This window comes from Choloepus didactylus, chromosome 5 (genome assembly GCF_015220235.1).
Source record: "Choloepus didactylus isolate mChoDid1 chromosome 5, mChoDid1.pri, whole genome shotgun sequence".
Taxonomy (NCBI): domain Eukaryota; kingdom Metazoa; phylum Chordata; class Mammalia; order Pilosa; family Megalonychidae; genus Choloepus; species Choloepus didactylus.
The window spans coordinates 48,291,146-48,308,439 of NC_051311.1; the positions used below are offsets into that span (position 1 = coordinate 48,291,146).

Below are 17,294 nucleotides of genomic sequence, written 5' to 3' on the forward strand. Positions count from 1 at the left end.
TACTGGCAGCTGAGAGCATCCTGACTCCTACAAGGCCAGTGGTAGATCCATTTGTTTTGTCTTTTTTTTTTTTTTTTTTTTTTTTTTTTTGTATAGGCATAAAGTGCCCTGATTTTAATCATTCAGCTCAATGAAATTTTATATGTACACCTTTGTATCCAATCATGTACATTAAGATATAAAATAGTTCCAGAACTTCATACCCCTTCCTGGGTAATATCACCCCCTAGAGATAACTACTATCCTGATTATCACTACTAAATAGTTTTGCCTATTCTTAAGCTTAATATAAATGAAATCATACAGTCTGTAAAAAAATAAAAATAAAAAAACCTATACATGAATGTTCACAGCAACTTTATTCTTAATATTTCCAAACTAGAAACAGTGCAGATGTCACTTACTGAGTGAATAGTTACACAAACTGTGGTACATTCATACTGTGGAATGTTACTCAGCAGAAAACAAGAAACAAATTATTGACACATGCAACAGCTTAGATGAAGCTTGAGGGAATTATGCTGAGTGAAAAAAGCCAATCCCAAAAGGTTTCAACTGGTATGATTACATTTACGTAACATTCTTGAAGAGACAAAATTATAGAAATGGAGAACAGATTAGTGGCTGCCAGGGATTAAGAAGGGGATAGAGACAGGATGAAAGTGGGTATGGGTTTAAAAGCACAGCATGAGGGATCCTTGTGGTGATGAAACGGTGCTATATCTTGACAGTATCAATGTCAATATCCTGGTTGTGATATTGTGCTATAGCTTTGCAAGATATTACAATTGGGGAAATTGGGTAAAGGGCACAAGGAATCTCTCTGTATTGTTTCTTACAACTACACGTGAATCTACAATTATCTCAAAATTAAAAGTTTAATTAAAATACTATTAGGAGGCGCGGGAAATCCCAAGTGTGTCTGCAAACTGGTGGACCACTAGGACCATGGCCACCTCTTCCGTGTCCAAGAGGGCTATTTTAATAAAGGGAAAAATGTGTCTGAGGACAGTAAGCTTCGATTTGAGACTTACCAGTTGATGTGGCAACAAATGAAATCTGAAACTGAGCAACTGCGAGAGGAATTAAATAAAAACTTGTTTGACAGTCTAACTCAATTTCTGGACAAGTTTCATTCTGGATTCCAGAATAATTCAAGAGATTGGAGCAGCCAGATAAAAGTCAGAGAAATTCCAGCTGCTGCTCTTGTTCTAGGTGTTAATGTAACAGATCATGATTTAACATTCAGAAGTTTAACAGAGACCCTTCAAAATAATGTTACACCATATGTAGTTTCATTGCAAGCTAAAGATTGTCCAGATATAAAACATTTCTTGCAAAAGCTGGTTTCCCAGTTGATTGACTGCTGTACAGATGTAGAATCCAAAGAAGAGGAAAGTGTTCAGGTCACCCAGAAAAAGACACTTTGTTCAATGGAGTCCGTTTCTGCTTGGTATATGAATGTCACACAGAGGACAGACCCAAAAATGCCAAGCAAGAAAAGGACTTCTTCTAGCCAATGGCAGTCTCCTCCTGTTGTGCTTATCTTGAAAGATATGGAAAGCTTCACCACAAAAGTACTCCAAGACTTCATAATTATCAGCAGTCAACATCTACATGAATTTCCACTAATACTCATTTTTGGGATTGCCACCTCTCCTATTATCATCCACCGATTGCTTCCTCATGCAGTATCATCTCTGTTGTGTATAGAACTCTTCCAATCTTTGTCTTCCAAGGAGCACCTGACTACAGTACTTGATAAGGTACTTCTTACAACTCAGTTTCCTTTTAAACTAAGTGAAAAAGTGTTACAGGTTCTGACCAACATCTTTTTGTATCATGATTTCTCAATTCAGAACTTTATAAAAGGACTTCAGCTTTCTCTGTTAGAGCATTTCTATTCCCTGCCCCTCAGTGTTCTATGCTGTAATCTCCCAGAGGCCAAGAGAAGAATAAGTTTTTTAACAGATAATCAATGTGAAAACATCAGACGTCTTCCATCTTTTAGAAGGTATGTGGAAAAGCAAGCTTCAGAAAAGCAAGTTGCATTATTGACCAATGAAAAAATTTTAAAGGAAGAAACACAGTCATTACTAGAAAATTTGCATGTTTACCATACAAATTACTTCCTGGTTTTGAGATGTCTTCATAAATTCACCGTTTCTCTTCCCAAGTACCCATTGGGTCGACAGACTAGAGAGCTGTACTGCACATGTTTAGAAAAGAACATATGGGATTCAGAGGAGTATGCGTCAGCCTTGCAGCTGCTGAGGATGTTGGCAAAGGATGAGCTGATGACCATACTTCAGAAATGTTTGAAGGTTTTTAAGTTCTCTTCTGGAAAGCAGCTTGGCAGTATAGCAAAGAGAATAGAGGAGTTCCTGGCCCAGTTTCAGTGTCTTGATGAAGCCAAAGAGGAAGAAGATGCTTCTGGGTCACAGCCAAAGGGGCTTCAGAAGACAGACCTCTATCACCTTTAGAAGTCCTTGTTGGAAATGAAGGAGTTAAGAAGAACAAGTAAGAAGCAAACTAATTTTGAAGTACTCAGAGAAAAAGTTGTGAACTTCATTGACAGCCTAGTGAGAGAACACCTTCTGCTTCCAGAGACACAGCCTCTGCATGAGGTGGTGTACTTCAGTGCTGCCCACACTCTGCGTGAGCACTTAAATGCTGCTCCACGAATTGCCCTCCATACTGCACTCTACAATCCTTACTATCATCTCAAGAATGAAGCTTTGAAAAGTGAAGAAAGCTGCATTCCAAATATTGCCCCAGACATTTGCACTGCATATAAACTGCACCTAGAGTGTAGCAGGCTAATCAACCTTGTGGATTGGTCAGAGGCCTTTGCAACAGTTGTGACAGCTGCTGAAAAAATGGATGCAAGCTCCACAATCTCAGAAGAAACAAATGACATTATCCATGCTCGGTTTATTAGAGCTGTCTCTGAACTAGAACTTCTAGGATTTATAAAACCTACCAAACAGAAGACTGACCATGTGGCAAGACTAACATGGGGAGGCTGCTAGAAGGCAAATGAGCGAAGTCAGAAGGATCATGCTTAGTTTAAGAGAAAAAAGAGCTCAGTCATTTCACATACCAGTATCTGAGTGAATCTGTTTTGGAGTGAAATGTGTAATCTCCATGTGATATTTAACCAGAAAACACACATGTGCTAACTCCAAACAAGTGTATGTCAAAAGTCTTTTGGTGTACTTAGGGATCAAAAAAATAACATTCTTATGTTGTAACTCAAAGCCCTCCCACCTTCCAAAAGACATTACTAAATTATGAGTTATTTGTTCTTGAACATATGTAGTATATAAATGTAATAAATTCCTTTACCTGGAATATATATATAAAAAAAAATACTATTAGGAGTTTGAAACAAACAAAGAAAGAAATTAGGGAGAGAGATTCCTACACACACACACACACACACACACACACACACACACACACACAATCTCTGTCCAAGCATGATCAGATTTCTAAGAAACCAAATTAGAATTCTCCCATCCTCAGCTAACCCTGCTGTCTTTCGTCCTCTCAATCCCCTTGGAAATAAAGATGAAGCAAGCAACTTCCTCTGTCCTCCAAACTTTCAAAGTCGTCATTTGACACTTGTGCCGAAGGCCAAGTTTTAGGAGCTAGAAAGGAAGGTCATTATGGAAGTATCTCAGAATTGTGCTTCACCACTCATCATCCTCCACCTACACCCCACCCTCACTTGCCCTCCTCAAACAAGGACACATCTTGGAAGCTAGGACTCATCACATAAAACTCAAAAATATTTTTATCCCAGAAAAAAACAAGTTTTTCACTAAACTCAAATTGATTTTGTTATAGGCTTATATGTCTAACACAGATTTAAAGCTTTCATTTTTAACTTGAATCCTTTCTGGGACCATCAGAGTCAAACACTCTTCCAATTCCACATGGTCAGACAGCTATAATAAACCAAAACCTCAAAATCAATCACATAAAAGAAAGCATATTGTGTGCTCCTCAAAAAAAACAAAACAAAAAAAAACAAAAACAAAACTTACAGATGTAACAGAAAAATCATATAGAATATACTTCTTTTCAGTTACTGCATCTAAAAGAGGAAAACAGAGGAATATCCATCACTAGGTGAAAGCGATGGAGCTGTGTTGTCACAGAATATGGAATGCCTTTGCCATCCAGTGCTATTTATCCAAGCTCTACCCATTTTTTTTCAAATGCCATGCCCTTCATGGAGGGTTCCTGGAACACTTCAACCCACAATAACTGCTCCCTCCTCTTAATGTCTATGGCACTTTGTGCTACCATTTTTTGGTGCAGGGGAGGGGGAGGCATTTAATGCATTTAAACTTGTAGTAAAGTTATCTACAAGGGATAACGGTTATGTCTTATTTATCTTTATATCCCCAGCACATAGTACAATAATACTGAATAAGTATTAATAAATGTTAATTCTACACAGAGAAGTATTTTTACATAATCACTGGCCAACAGGCCATAAATTTATGTAAGGTATTTATATGGAAATCATACAGCACAAAAACATGCTGCACAAATTATATACTTCTCCCCCAATAGTAATCAAAGTGGTATTTTACAAAGCTTTTAATAAAGTATATTACTTGGTATTAGTAATGATGTCCATTAAAGAGAATAAACTAAATTGAGTTATGTTTGTTGCTTTGTAGGGCTGATAAAAGTTTCATATTTGAAGTCTATTTTAATGTATTGTGCTTTACTGACATAACCTGAACTTTCAAAATGAGTTTTAATCTGATGATTCTAAGCTATAGAAATAATCAACAATAACAGTGCTAGTGCCAGATTTGGCAGCCCATAATGACTAATTTTCACTGAGAACGACAGTGATGACACCTCAAGAAAGTCTACCTTTAGATTCACCATCATCCCAGTACAGCTCCCCCTTTGCTTCTCTCTTATAATCCAAGGCAACAATAAGTCCCAGGGAATTCTTCCGACTGTAAAGGAAAAGAAAAGATGGATGTATTTTAAACCATACCCTTCATGCTCCAGGGACAGATAATCCCAGGTTCTATCTAAGAAATAGAGTAGATACTGACTCTTTTATGGAAATGTGGAAATCGGGCATGGGATGGCAGCAAAAGGTTAGTAGTGAGTGAGCACAAGAAGAATGGTGGAAGGAGACAGCTCCTGCTGTAGACCATGTTTGTGAAAATAATAATAATTAGCACTTAATGTGAGTTTACCAAGTTCCAGGCATACTTCTAAGAACCTTACTCATTTAGCCCCCCTAATAAATCTAAGAAATAGAAACATCATCATCTCCAGTGTACCAATGAAAAACAGAAACAAAAGGTTGTACAAGATAACACATCTAGGACATGACAGAGCTGTGGTTTGAATGCAAACTCTCTGGCTCCAGAGTCTGAGTTCTAGACTTCCATGCTATCTTGTCTTTTATGTGACAGTCCTTATGTCATATTTTAAATTGCATTATTTCATGCCTTAGGGAATCTACCTGACTACAATTTCTGGCCACAGAGAAATCCTCATGAGTGATTATTCTGGTTCTTTCTATAACCTAAGTCCAATCCAAAAGTGAAAGACTATGGGAATATAGTGGAGACCCTTGCTGAATGAGGACTAAGATGCCAATTTTGGACCAACCTTGACAAGAGGTGAGGATGATTACAACTGGAGATGTTTCCCTTGGCTTATCTACCCATAGTCCCTGTCTGCTTCTTCCACAATGTCTTGCCGCATTAGAGCATCAGAGTCCTCACACTTTAGAAGATTGAGATTACCTGGCCTCCGTGGTTGTGTTTGGTTTCTGGGTGGGAAATATGTATCCCCCTCGCAAATGAAGTCCTATCTTACATCCCGGGAATTGCATCTGTACCGATTGTTTCCTCCATTGGATCGCCACCCCCTAATCAACAAAAGGAAAAAAATAATCAGGTAATTGGCTGTTTATGCTAGGGAGGATGTTGGAGATCATCTAGTTCAGTTGCCTTGTTTTAAAGAAGAGAAAAATGAAGTCCTCCACTAAAGTGAAGCAACTTGCCTGAAACATTCAGGTAGTTAATAACAGAGCTAAAACTCAAATCCAGGTCTTGGGGCTCCCATCCCACTTCTTTACATTATACCATGTTGTGACTCTACAACTGGGCTTTCATCCTCTACATTATCACAGCCAAACACTGGTTCTGATAATTGCAGAGTAGCCAGGTTGATATCATGAAAGTTTTCATTACCTACTCCAGTTATTCAAATTATTTCATGGCACATTTGGAGATCCCTTCATCTCAGAAAAGAAATCCTAATCAATGAGATGTCAAACCTGAAATATTCTCCTACTCCAAGCTCCCAAACATGCTGCCTCTGCTAGGGGCAGGATTCTGGGTCAACAGGAACTGTCTTACTTACTGTCTCATAGTCATACCAGATGGCGTCCGGTATGTACGCTTTCACTTGGTTCACACCCTGGGGAAATGACAATGAGTAACATTAGCACAGCCCTTTACAATTTACAAAGCACTTCCACATGTCATTGCTGCTGCTCATCTGAACAATCCTGAGAGATAGAGATAAGCGCTCTAACTAGAAATAAAGGCTATTTTGCTTTCATGCTTCTGCACTTTTCATCTCACCATCCTGCTTCTCAGAGAAGCAAAGAATGTTCATTCACCGAGTCACTCAGGTAATCCAACAGGTGGGAGGAGACTGGGCTTGACTAAGAGAGCCAAATAAGCCCCAAGAGGATCCTTCCACAGGTCCACTTGCTGGTTGGCGTAATCTGCCACCAGATGGTATGACTGGAACATTAATGCAAAGACCTTTGACAAAATTCCATGGGTGCTCTATCATGTCTAGAAGCTGACCAGCATAATCCTGATCCCTCCCATGCCACTTTTCCACTTAACCACTGTCACAAATCACAGTTCAGTAGGATACCTTTGGTCCTTCATACTTGGGTTCAGAGTAACAGCTTCCCCCTTGCCCAGCACTGCTCCTCTCCATGCCTATTCTCTCTTCCCAATCCAACCCCAAGAACAGTCTCCTCTGAACAAAAGGAAACACAGACAGATGGTGAGCCCACAAACACCAGGGCATTTAAGCCCATATCAGTGCCATGGCGATATGCCCCATAACACAGACCTTAAGGTGATTTTTCAAAGTAGAAATCCTTTTGCTTGGTAGAGCAGTAGGACCAAGAGAAACATTTTTTTTTTTTCCAATTTCTAAACTGCATGACCTCTCTTCCTCTCTCTCCCTTTCATTTATATTCATATTTTTATTTAATTTCAGTTATAGTGACTAAGGACCTAGCTGATTCAGCTATAGATCCATGAGGACAAGCTATAGATCCATGGTTAGATTATAAACCACCCTATGGTTTAGATTATAAACATACTTCATATAAAACAGGTGTGATGAGGAGTCCAGGCCCCCATAAGAACTGCTCATGCACCTCCCACGTGGCTGAGTCTTGGAAGAACCTAGAAAACAGAGCAGAGAACACAGAGAGGCTGGTGAAACCTCCAACACAGAACAATAGCATATTAGGCAGCGACAAGGTTGTACAGTGAAAATATGATCTGAAAGGGAGACTTTAGGGGTCAGGAAACTCACTCGTGCATAAGGGGCCTTGCTACCGTCTCCCCCAGGGTGTGAGCACGGTAGAAGAGAGTGTAGAGATAGGGCAGCAGCGTATAACGAATGTTCAGATAATGTCGGGAAGAATTCAACAGCAGAGAGTTGTCACCAAAGGCAGCAGGATCCTGGTCCTAGGAGGAAAGATAAGCATTTACTGAACATTTTTATCATAGTTAAAAGTTCTCTTATGATAAAAAGCTTTCTCACAAACTGGGGAAGTGCTTCTGCAGACTGCAAGAGCATCCAAGAAAAAGTGAAGAAAGAGGGGCAGCCCTAAGGAGTTCCGAAGAAGTTGTAACCATCATGATCTCACTCCAAGCCATGAAAAATCCTCTCAGCCAGGATTCTTGTACTGTCTCAGAGATGCCTGCCTCCCCCTATGGACAACCCCTTCACCCTGAACCATGAGAACCAAGATCCAAGCAAACTGGTGCAGAATTCTCCACTTAGTATTCAAGGCCCCCTTGTTGGCCCAGAAGGCTCCAGGCCAAAAGTCATGCACCACCCTGAGAAAACAGAGTCTGATGGGGAGCATTCAGCTCCAGAAACCCGTGAAGGAGCTCATGGGTAGTCCTGGGGATCAGAATATAGGACCTGGGCCTCCTCTACAGACAGAGGCTCCAGGGGCTATAGAATTTGTGGCTGACCCTGAAGCCCTGGCCACCAGATGTGGAGGTTAAGAGCTGTCCCCAGGGGTGACAACCCAGTCTGAACCAGAGAGTGCTGGTTCGAGGGAGGCATGGAAGGAGCATCGGAGGGGCCAGGGTGCCCAGGCCTCTGTATATTCGGCCCCCAGGTCTCTCTTCCACCAACTGGATCCTTCTTGAGACTAAAGGGACCAGGACTGCATGGCCAGACCTTGTGTCCCCAGAGGCTAGAGGCTCTGATTTCACTCTCAGGACCTTCCTTTCACCCCTTGACTTGCCCCACTTTCCAGGGCTTAAGAGAGACAGGTGGCAGGAGCCGGACTTCAGGCCTCAGGATTGCCCCTGAAGAGCCCAGCCCAGCCTGCTTCCTCTCTCCTGGAGGAGAACATGAGGCTGTGACTAACTCAGATGAAGGTGCAGGTCTACCTCAGTCCGGCCCAGCAGATACCGTTAAGAGAAATCTGTGGGATAACACACACCAGGGACAGCCGTGAGTCCCACCCAATGGCCTGATGTCCTTTCCTGTCCCTGTGGCCTGGCCCATGCCTGGTCGTGTGGTGCCATCTACTGACACCCGCCCTTCACCCTGTGGATGGGCTCAGCATGTACCTTCTCCTCAACCCTCAGCTCTGACTTCATATTCAGTATTGCGACGTCTGGCCATCTGCCCCAAAAGCCAGTTCAGACTCCTCCCTTCAGCCCTCAGAATTCAGTAGGCCCAATGGGTGAGTGGTCTTTCCCCTCCATCCTGCCCTGAAGAGCCTGCCCTGCTTGGGAGCAGATTGCAGTATGGTTGTTTGATCAGGATTTGTGTAAGGCTGCAGGAGGGGACTGGGAAACCACCAGTGACAATTTTTACTGGACTGCATCCCAATATGAAGACGCAGTGCATGAGTATCTTGCAGCAGCTGTTGTGACAGGAGGTAGAGGGGTTGGCAGAAGGCAATTATGCCCCCCTTAATTGAGGCTCCTCTCTGGATATGGCGTAGCATCAGCCCTGACTGGCTGAGATTTCAAGAGCTCAGAATGCCCCAGAGCATAATTCTGGGACTTCTTACTTTCCTCTACTGCTGCAGCCTTCAGCTGCCAAAGCCCTGCCTTCCAGAGGGGTGTGGGGAATCACAGCCCTGCTCTGGGGTGGAGCCTGAGGTGACACAGCCCTGCCCTCCAACAGAGCCAGGGTCCCCAGAGTTTTGCCATAGGCGGAAGCTTGAGATACCAGAGCACTCACCCCAGGAACACCTGAAGTACCAGAGCCCTGCCCTCCAGCAGAGCCTGGACCCCTTCAGCCCAGCCCTCAGGGGAAGACTGGACGCTCAGAGCCCCATCCTAGGGTAGAGCCCGGGGCATCAGAGGTCTGCCCCCTGGAACCCAGATGTCCAGAGTCCAGCAACCACCAGCCTGATCTTCTCTTCCCAACACCCACTTTGTGCCAGCCCCCCAATCCACTCGCTCCAGTCTCTGAGACCCCACAACAGGCTAATCAGACCCCAGCAGTCTGGCCCCTTGAACCCAGGCCCTGAAACAGCACCTCCAAGCATGTCTGACTGCCACCCACTGCTTCCACGAATCCTGCCTGGATGATGAGTGTGCCTTCCACACCTTCGAGCACCTCCCTCAGCCCCACCCGTGTCTGCTCCAACCCTGTGGCCACATGACTCAAATGGCAGGACACCCTGTGCCTTATTATGGTTGGTTCTGCTGCCCTGCACAGCTTTCCATCACAAAGCACCCACCTCCACCTGCTCTGCCCTACCTTGATCCTTCCTTTCAGCCCTTATTTATTGTCAGTTTCCTCCCCCATGGTAGTTACTGACACCTTTTGTCTTTCAATAAAGTATTTAAAGTGAAAAGAAAAAAAAAGAAAAAAAATGCTTTCTCAAATGAAAGTAGCCATGTTCACCAACTTAGAGAATATCATGGTATTTACAGAACTGAAAAGATCTCCATTTTGTAGATGAGAAAATAATATCAAAGATTAAATAACTTTTTCAATGTAGAACTGCAAGCAAGTGGCAGAATTTAAATTTGACACAAGTCTTCTGACTAAAGTTTATGGAAGCTCTAAGGGTTCCCATGAGGATGAAAAGGCCATGGTGGGTGGGCCTTCAGCCATGACCCCTGTTCTCTCAATTTATTTATATATAAAGAAAGATTTTGAAAAGCATTTCATTTGGCAAAATAATAATAGTACTACTACTAAATAAAAAGGTTTGAAATCCATTACCTACCACAATTATCCACAATCCATCATTTCCTTTTCCTTGCACTTTTATGAATTCAAAACTTTAAAATTCTAGTATCTAGTTATTGTTGTTGTTACTGTTTTTGGTGTATGTGGGTTTGAAGAACAATCATGCAAAAAATACAGGATTCCTATAAACCACTCTGTTATTAACACCTTGCATGGATGTGGTACATTTGTTACAATCGAGTAAAGCACATTTTTATAATCGTATTAACTATACTCCATAGTTTAATTTAGGGTTCACTGTTTGTATAGCGCAGTTCCATGGATTAAAATTTTTTTTTATTCTGTTACCATATATACAACCTAACATTTCCCTATTTAACCATATTCAGATATATAATTTAGTGCTGTTAATCATGTTCATAAGGTCTAATATCTAGTTTTATCTGCAATGTTTTCCCCATAAAAATTCATTTTATTTTCCTTATCTTGAAGACCTTTATTTGTTCTTCAATATACAATGCACAAAGAAGTCAGAGAGACTGCTTTTGGCAGATTTTATTCAAGAGCAAAGATAGAATCCTTTAGAAGGGCAATCTAATTTTCCTAGGACCCTGTGACAGATTCTCCTTCAATGGTGGGAATTCATTTTGTTCATTCCCCTTGCAATATGAGACATGTGAAAGATATGCATGCAATATTTAGGCCTGTCCTCCTGTACTGTATTGCTGAGACTGAATTTTAGAGGACATAATCTGAATTTATTCCTTTCTTCCACTCTCTGCAATTCTGATTCGCCCCTTCAAAACAGAATGACTCCGTGAGACTACTCCCTGCCCCTAATCTAAGTCTCATGAAAACCCTGAGGCCAAACACCAGAGAATAATATCCCACAGACTCCATCACCTTGGTCTCCAATTGAGAAAGTCTAGGCTATGTGTCTAAAATGGTAGCAACAAACCACATGGGGCTATCAAATACTTGAAATGTGTCTAGAGAGACTGCAGAAGTAAACTTAATTTTATCTAATTTTAATTAACTTAAATATAAATCTAAAACCTGGATCAATATAAAATATTTTTTCCATTAAATGCAACTTTGTTTTGGTAGGACTACATTTCACTTTAATCATTGAGAGTTTGGCACCCAAATTGAGATGTGCCCCAGGAACAAAATACACAATGAATTTTGAAGACTTGATATGAAATAAAGTATGAAATCTCATTATTAATATTTTCTATTGAATGCAAGTTAAAATGACATTTTGGATTTATTGAATTGCATAAAACATATTCCTAAAATTAATTTCACCTGATTCTTTTTACTTGTTTCATATGGCTACTGGAAAATTATAAGTTACATATATGTCTCTCATTATATTCTCTTGGACAGCCCTAGTTCAGAAGACAGACTGTCACTTTAACTTAGTCACTTGAGTTATCTGTGTCCTTGTATCTATGTAAGGAGGCTTTGAGGTCATCTCTACATGAAGAATGTCCCCCCTATATCCTCCTAGCCCCCTACTTAGAAGTTCAGAAATTTGTTTCTTCCTTTCTAGATAGCAGGTAATGGGATGGCCCTGGGCTAAAATACTTTGAAGGTTTGACCGTTTATCCCTTCCAAGGTTAGAGACATGTCATTGTATAAAATCAAGAGCAGGAGCTAAAATGATCATTCTGTTACTCTAATGAGCCTATTAAAAGCTAGACTACTTGACTTGAAACATATCGATTGTGGACTACTTCATTAGAAGAAAGGATATCTCACCTTACTTGCTCCGGCCATCACCGTGATTATCTTCTTAAAAGGGAGAGGCCCTTCAAAACAGCCCACTTCTATAAATTGGTCCCTTGCAAATATTGTTTTGGATGGGTAAGGATTAAAAACGACATGAGAAATAGTGGGGATGGTCTCCCAAACCATCCATGGAAGGAGAGAATGATGAAACAAAGTGTAAAAAAGTCTCAGATTGCTGGTCTGCCTTCCACCCAATTCCTCCTCCTTGCTCCCCCATATGTATAAATACTTTTTCTTACATTAACTGAAATGAAATATCGGGGCACTTCAATTATCCCATCTTATGTAAGGTGGTAGCAGAAGTGATAGCAGCACCAGAGAAACTTTTCCAAAACTTCTCACCATTGTCAGTAAGTTTCCAATAATAAAACCACTCAATATACTCATACCCCTTCCCTTGCACCCCTACCCCAAAATACCCTGCTTTTCAGGCCTCTCACCCAAAGTTTACCTATTCTGCCCATGCACTTAGGACCTGTAGGATTTTCCTCAACTCCTCTTGAGGTCAAGTAAATCAGAAAGTCCAAGAAGTTACCATTATTTCTCCTGGGACCTTACCTTGAACCCAGGCCCGTTGTGATTCCTTGATAATGGATAAAATGCTCCAAGCTGCATCCACCTTGTGCAGAGCTCCTCTGTGACATTGTTATTATAACCACAGATATTGGCACCCACCTGGAGAATGAACATATATATACAAGCACAGTGGTCAATGAGAGTAGTGAAAACACTAAATGTGTATCTGTATGATGAGGGAAAAGAGAATCTCTTATTCCCATCATTCCTGCGGCTAAAGAAATTTCAGTCTCCCAGGGGCAAGCTCCCAACCACACGAGGGGAACAAGCAAGTACACGTCACAGAACAGACCAAGGCTGGGGAAGACTGGATGGTGCTGCAGTCAATGATCCATGTACCAAGGGCTTTTCCTCAATATTTAGTTCCCAATTTCATACTTTCTTATTCACTGGTACTCTCCTGATGAGATTTTTCTTTGACAATGATACATTTTACTTATGGTATCTCCTTTATAACCCCAGAGATTCCATGGATGAAAGCCTGGTAGTCAACTTTTACCACCCAACTGTCACAAAGCAGCTCAGATCACATGCAGAAATTGATTTCACCAATAAAAATCAAGGTGGACACATCTTCCTTAATTATAAGACACCCCCAAACACTGGTAGTGGAAATAGTGCCAAAGGACAAAGGATGAAAGTCCTTTGGTTGAGAGTAAGGCTCACCATGGGGATACCAAATAGGTTGAACTCCAGGATACTGGGGATGGACCATCGGAGATCATCCCATGTGGCTGCATTGTCCCCCAACCAGTGAGCAGCAAACTGGCCAGACCCAGCAAAAGTTGAACGGGATAAGATGAGGCTCCTTTTCTTGAGGAGGACAGTCTCCAAGGCTCTGCAAAGGTATACAGCTGGTTGAATGTGAGGTGAACTGTGAATGGACACCCCCTATACTAATATGTAAGTAAAGTATACTTATATTAAGCCAAGGGCTTCCCAACCAAACTGAGAAAAAAAAAAAAAAGAAAAAAGAATCTAGGTGTCATGAACATTTACCAGGTGTTCAAATTAATTTGGAATTTTTAAGAGCTTCTTTCCCTCTACAGCACAAGCCTCTGCTTTCCATCCCATCCTCCCCACCCCACCCCATCCCCGCCAAGGAATTTCTCTAGGTTCCTATCCCCAATTATGTTTTTTCCATCTTGTTGGATATAGTTGAGGTCTAGCCCCTTTGGGTGACACTACATTAGAAATGTGTCTTTGTTCTTGGCCTAAGCGTCTCCCTCTAAGACAAAGTTTTTTCTAATATCCCTTGGTCCATGCCTTGCTGCATGTGCATAATCCTGTTTATCACAACGCCAGCTTAGGTTGGAGTCCTGTGCTCTCTGCTTGCCCAAGAGGAGGGTGAGTACGCCAGCTGGGCGCCAGGCACCCGGATTCCTCTCAATCTTCAGAACTCATTCTTAGCAATTCCCAATTTTAGCACACCTTAATCTAAGCCAAATAATATCAATTAAAAATAGTAAGTCTCAAAAGCTGAAATATAATACTCTATAAAGTTAAAAACAACACAAATAGAAAACATTATTTTATTGTATTGTATATAGTAGTTAGTATACTACAGATAAAATAAAACTATTTAGAAAGGAAAGCAGAAGGAATTATAAACATGGAATTCAGGATGATAATTACTTCAGGAGGGAGGAGGTGGGATAGGATGGGATGCCATATGGCTGGATGTGGGCTGTTTACCTAACCTTTACTCAGAACACCTTTTTTTCTCAATGCAGGACTTTATTGTTGGTCATCTGCAGCATGCTCTCTGCCTGTAAGAGTCTGAGGAGCCGGGGTGATACGTGAGTGGTAGAGATAACCATGAGCCCTGGCCCCATGAACACCCTTTTCCATAGGTGCTTTTCCAATTCACCTCTCCCTTCCTTCTCCCTCTAGACCAAACAGTCCACTCCTTCCTTTAGCTTCCAAAATTGAACAACACACCTACCTGGAGGTGACACCTGAGCCATGATGGCTACTAGCTCAGTGCAGGCAACTCTTCTATCTTTTCTTCCAGTACAAGGACTGAGGCAAGTTTATCTTGTCTTAAATCCTCTCTCAACAACTGTAGAACCTCAGGCCTAAGTGATTCCTCACAGACTCCCTACTACATATTCCTAAGGATGTTATGGGGACTCTACAAATGCAGAATGACTTATAACATCAAAAAGGAGAAAATTCTGAAACAGAAGACTGGTTTAAGAAAGTGAAGTGCTCCATTCAGGTAATTTATTGACCAAAAATGGAGATGGTGTAGAGGGAAGAGGAGGACTCAATCCTCAATTCTTAACCCCACATTTTCTCTGATACAGACCAGCAGATACTTTGCCTTTATTACCACTGACTGGAGGGTCTATTGCACTCTGCAGTCATTGTTATGAGAGAAACACTTTCGGGTCATGTCAAGTGAAACCGAAACAGGCACGAAGATACCGGAGGTTACAGTTTATTTAGACGCAGGCTGTTATGGTAACATAGATTAGATAACTGTCTGGTTTTTTCCAGCTTAGAGGGAAAGTCTTATTCAGAGATTCTTAAGTCTAGAGTTCCTTTTTTCAACCCCCTATTCATGGACAGGTCCTGATCTCTTATCTCTGATTTCCTTCTGCTTTCAGTCTCTAGGAAGGTGAGTTTCATTCCCTAATAGGACCAGTAGGATCTATCCATTGTCCTCAAACTATACTTCCAGTTCATGTTGACACAAATATTCAGTAGGCCTGTGAATTAAGTTCAACTGGTGTCCAGATCCCACTGAGGGAAAACCTTATCAGTTTTTCCAACCCAATTCTGCCTCATGCTTAAAGGACAAGGTCCATTTATCTGCACTGTTGTCTAGGAACTCGGGCCAATGCTGCCTGATCTGGAGAAGTTACAAAGATACCTACTATTTACTCAATTGTAATTACCTTTAACTATTACTCATGGCTGTTAGAATATATTAACCAACCCTGTCGTGACCTGTAACACTTTTGTCATATGGAGACACAAGCAATAAAGCAATATGTCCCTCTTGCTCCCCTCTTGAACTTCCTTTTTCTTTCTTACTGTCCCCATCATTCATTCTCTCCCTTCCACCTTCCTTTGTCAGATGAAAGCATTTCAAAATCAAACTATGTCAGAATAGGAGGGAAATTCAGGGAACATCAATCCAAGTCTCTCAATTTACAGATGAAGAAACTGAGTCTTATTCATCTAGTTCATTTTCCAGGAAAGGTAGAGTGAGGAGAGGTCAAAAAAGAGAACACAAAAAATCAGAGATATTCTTCTTTTTTGAAGGTTTTTTAATTGAAATAATAGCATTCATTTACTGGACAAGGTCTCTCTCTCGCACCTGAACACTCCAGCATAATACAGTGTCATGAAGGCAAAATGCTGTTGGAAAAGAAAACAGGAACAGATTCTGCTCTAATTCATCAGGTCCTCTATGTGTCCATCTCTATACTTCTTTTCTTTCTCAGGCCAAGCATTTAGTTAACAAACATGATTTTGGTAGGCAGCTATTCGTAAAGCTAAGGAACAGGGGCAACTTTGCCCTCAGGGAACTTATAGTCCAGCAAGAAAAAAGTGAGCATCTAAAAATCAAAAATGCAATATCATTGCATATTAAGTGTGTTATATTATGAACAAGGGTAGCAAAAACAAGGGAGAAATCATCTTTTCCTAGAGGTATCAGGAAGGTTTGAAGAGTTGACACCTGAGATGCGGTTTTTAAGATAAGTGGATGTTTGCAAAATGGAGAGGACAGGCAAGGCCATCCCATGGAGGGTGAACAGTGCATGCAAAGGCATAGAAGAATGAAATAGCATTTTGACTTGGGGAACAAGAAGCAGTTATTTATTACCAGAGCATAAAGTATGAGGAGGAGAGTAGCAAAGGAGACAGAAAAATACAAATATTAAGAAAGGACTAGATTATGAAGTACCTTATGAGTTATGCTTAGGTGATTGAATTTTTATTGAATAGGAAACATCAAGCCACAAAAAATTTAACACTGGGGAGAGAAATGAGAAGATTTGTGATTTAAACAGATCACTTTGACAACAATGTAGAGTAGTGCTTTTTAAACTTTAACATATAATCAAAACACCTACAGATCTTGTTGAAAAGCAGATTCTGATTCCCAAGATCTGGGGGAAAGCCCAAGATGCTGCATTTCTATTAAGTTTCCAGGTAATTGCCAATGTGGCTGGTCCTTGCACCACACTTTCAGTTGCAAAGGTAGAGAAATGATTAGTGGGGGAATTGATTAGTTAGGGAGATTAGTCATGAGACTACTGTAATACTTAATATGAGAGCTGATGATGATGCCCTCAATTTAGAAGTGTCAGTGTCAACCAAAAGTGAAGGTTATAGAAATGATTCAAATGTTGACTCAAGGTATTGGGGGTTGATTACATGTGAAGGTGTGAAAAACAGGTAGCAGAGCAAAGCGAATAGTA

The 17,294-nt window shown here is 41.1% G+C and overlaps 1 protein-coding gene and 2 pseudogenes across 2 annotated transcripts in view; 2 read left to right on the plus strand and 1 right to left on the minus strand.

Moving 5' to 3' along the window:
* Positions 1 to 17,294, minus strand: part of MGAM (maltase-glucoamylase) — a 223,086-nt gene that overhangs the window by 67,817 nt on the left and 137,975 nt on the right. The window contains exons 16-23 of one of the 2 annotated variants that reach the window (XM_037835989.1): positions 13,525 to 13,696; positions 12,841 to 12,957; positions 7,624 to 7,778; positions 7,406 to 7,490; positions 6,418 to 6,474; positions 5,796 to 5,920; positions 4,900 to 4,988; positions 4,053 to 4,102 (exon numbers count right to left, since the gene is read on the minus strand). In XM_037835989.1, the coding sequence (XP_037691917.1) occupies positions 4,053 to 4,102; positions 4,900 to 4,988; positions 5,796 to 5,920; positions 6,418 to 6,474; positions 7,406 to 7,490; positions 7,624 to 7,778; positions 12,841 to 12,957; positions 13,525 to 13,696 (850 nt within the window). The remainder of the gene's footprint in view (positions 1 to 4,052; positions 4,103 to 4,899; positions 4,989 to 5,795; positions 5,921 to 6,417; positions 6,475 to 7,405; positions 7,491 to 7,623; positions 7,779 to 12,840; positions 12,958 to 13,524; positions 13,697 to 17,294) is intronic. The other variant, XM_037835992.1, reaches the window with a different exon arrangement.
* LOC119534004 lies at positions 1,026 to 3,050 on the plus strand (annotated as a pseudogene).
* On the plus strand, positions 8,027 to 10,144 carry LOC119534740 (annotated as a pseudogene).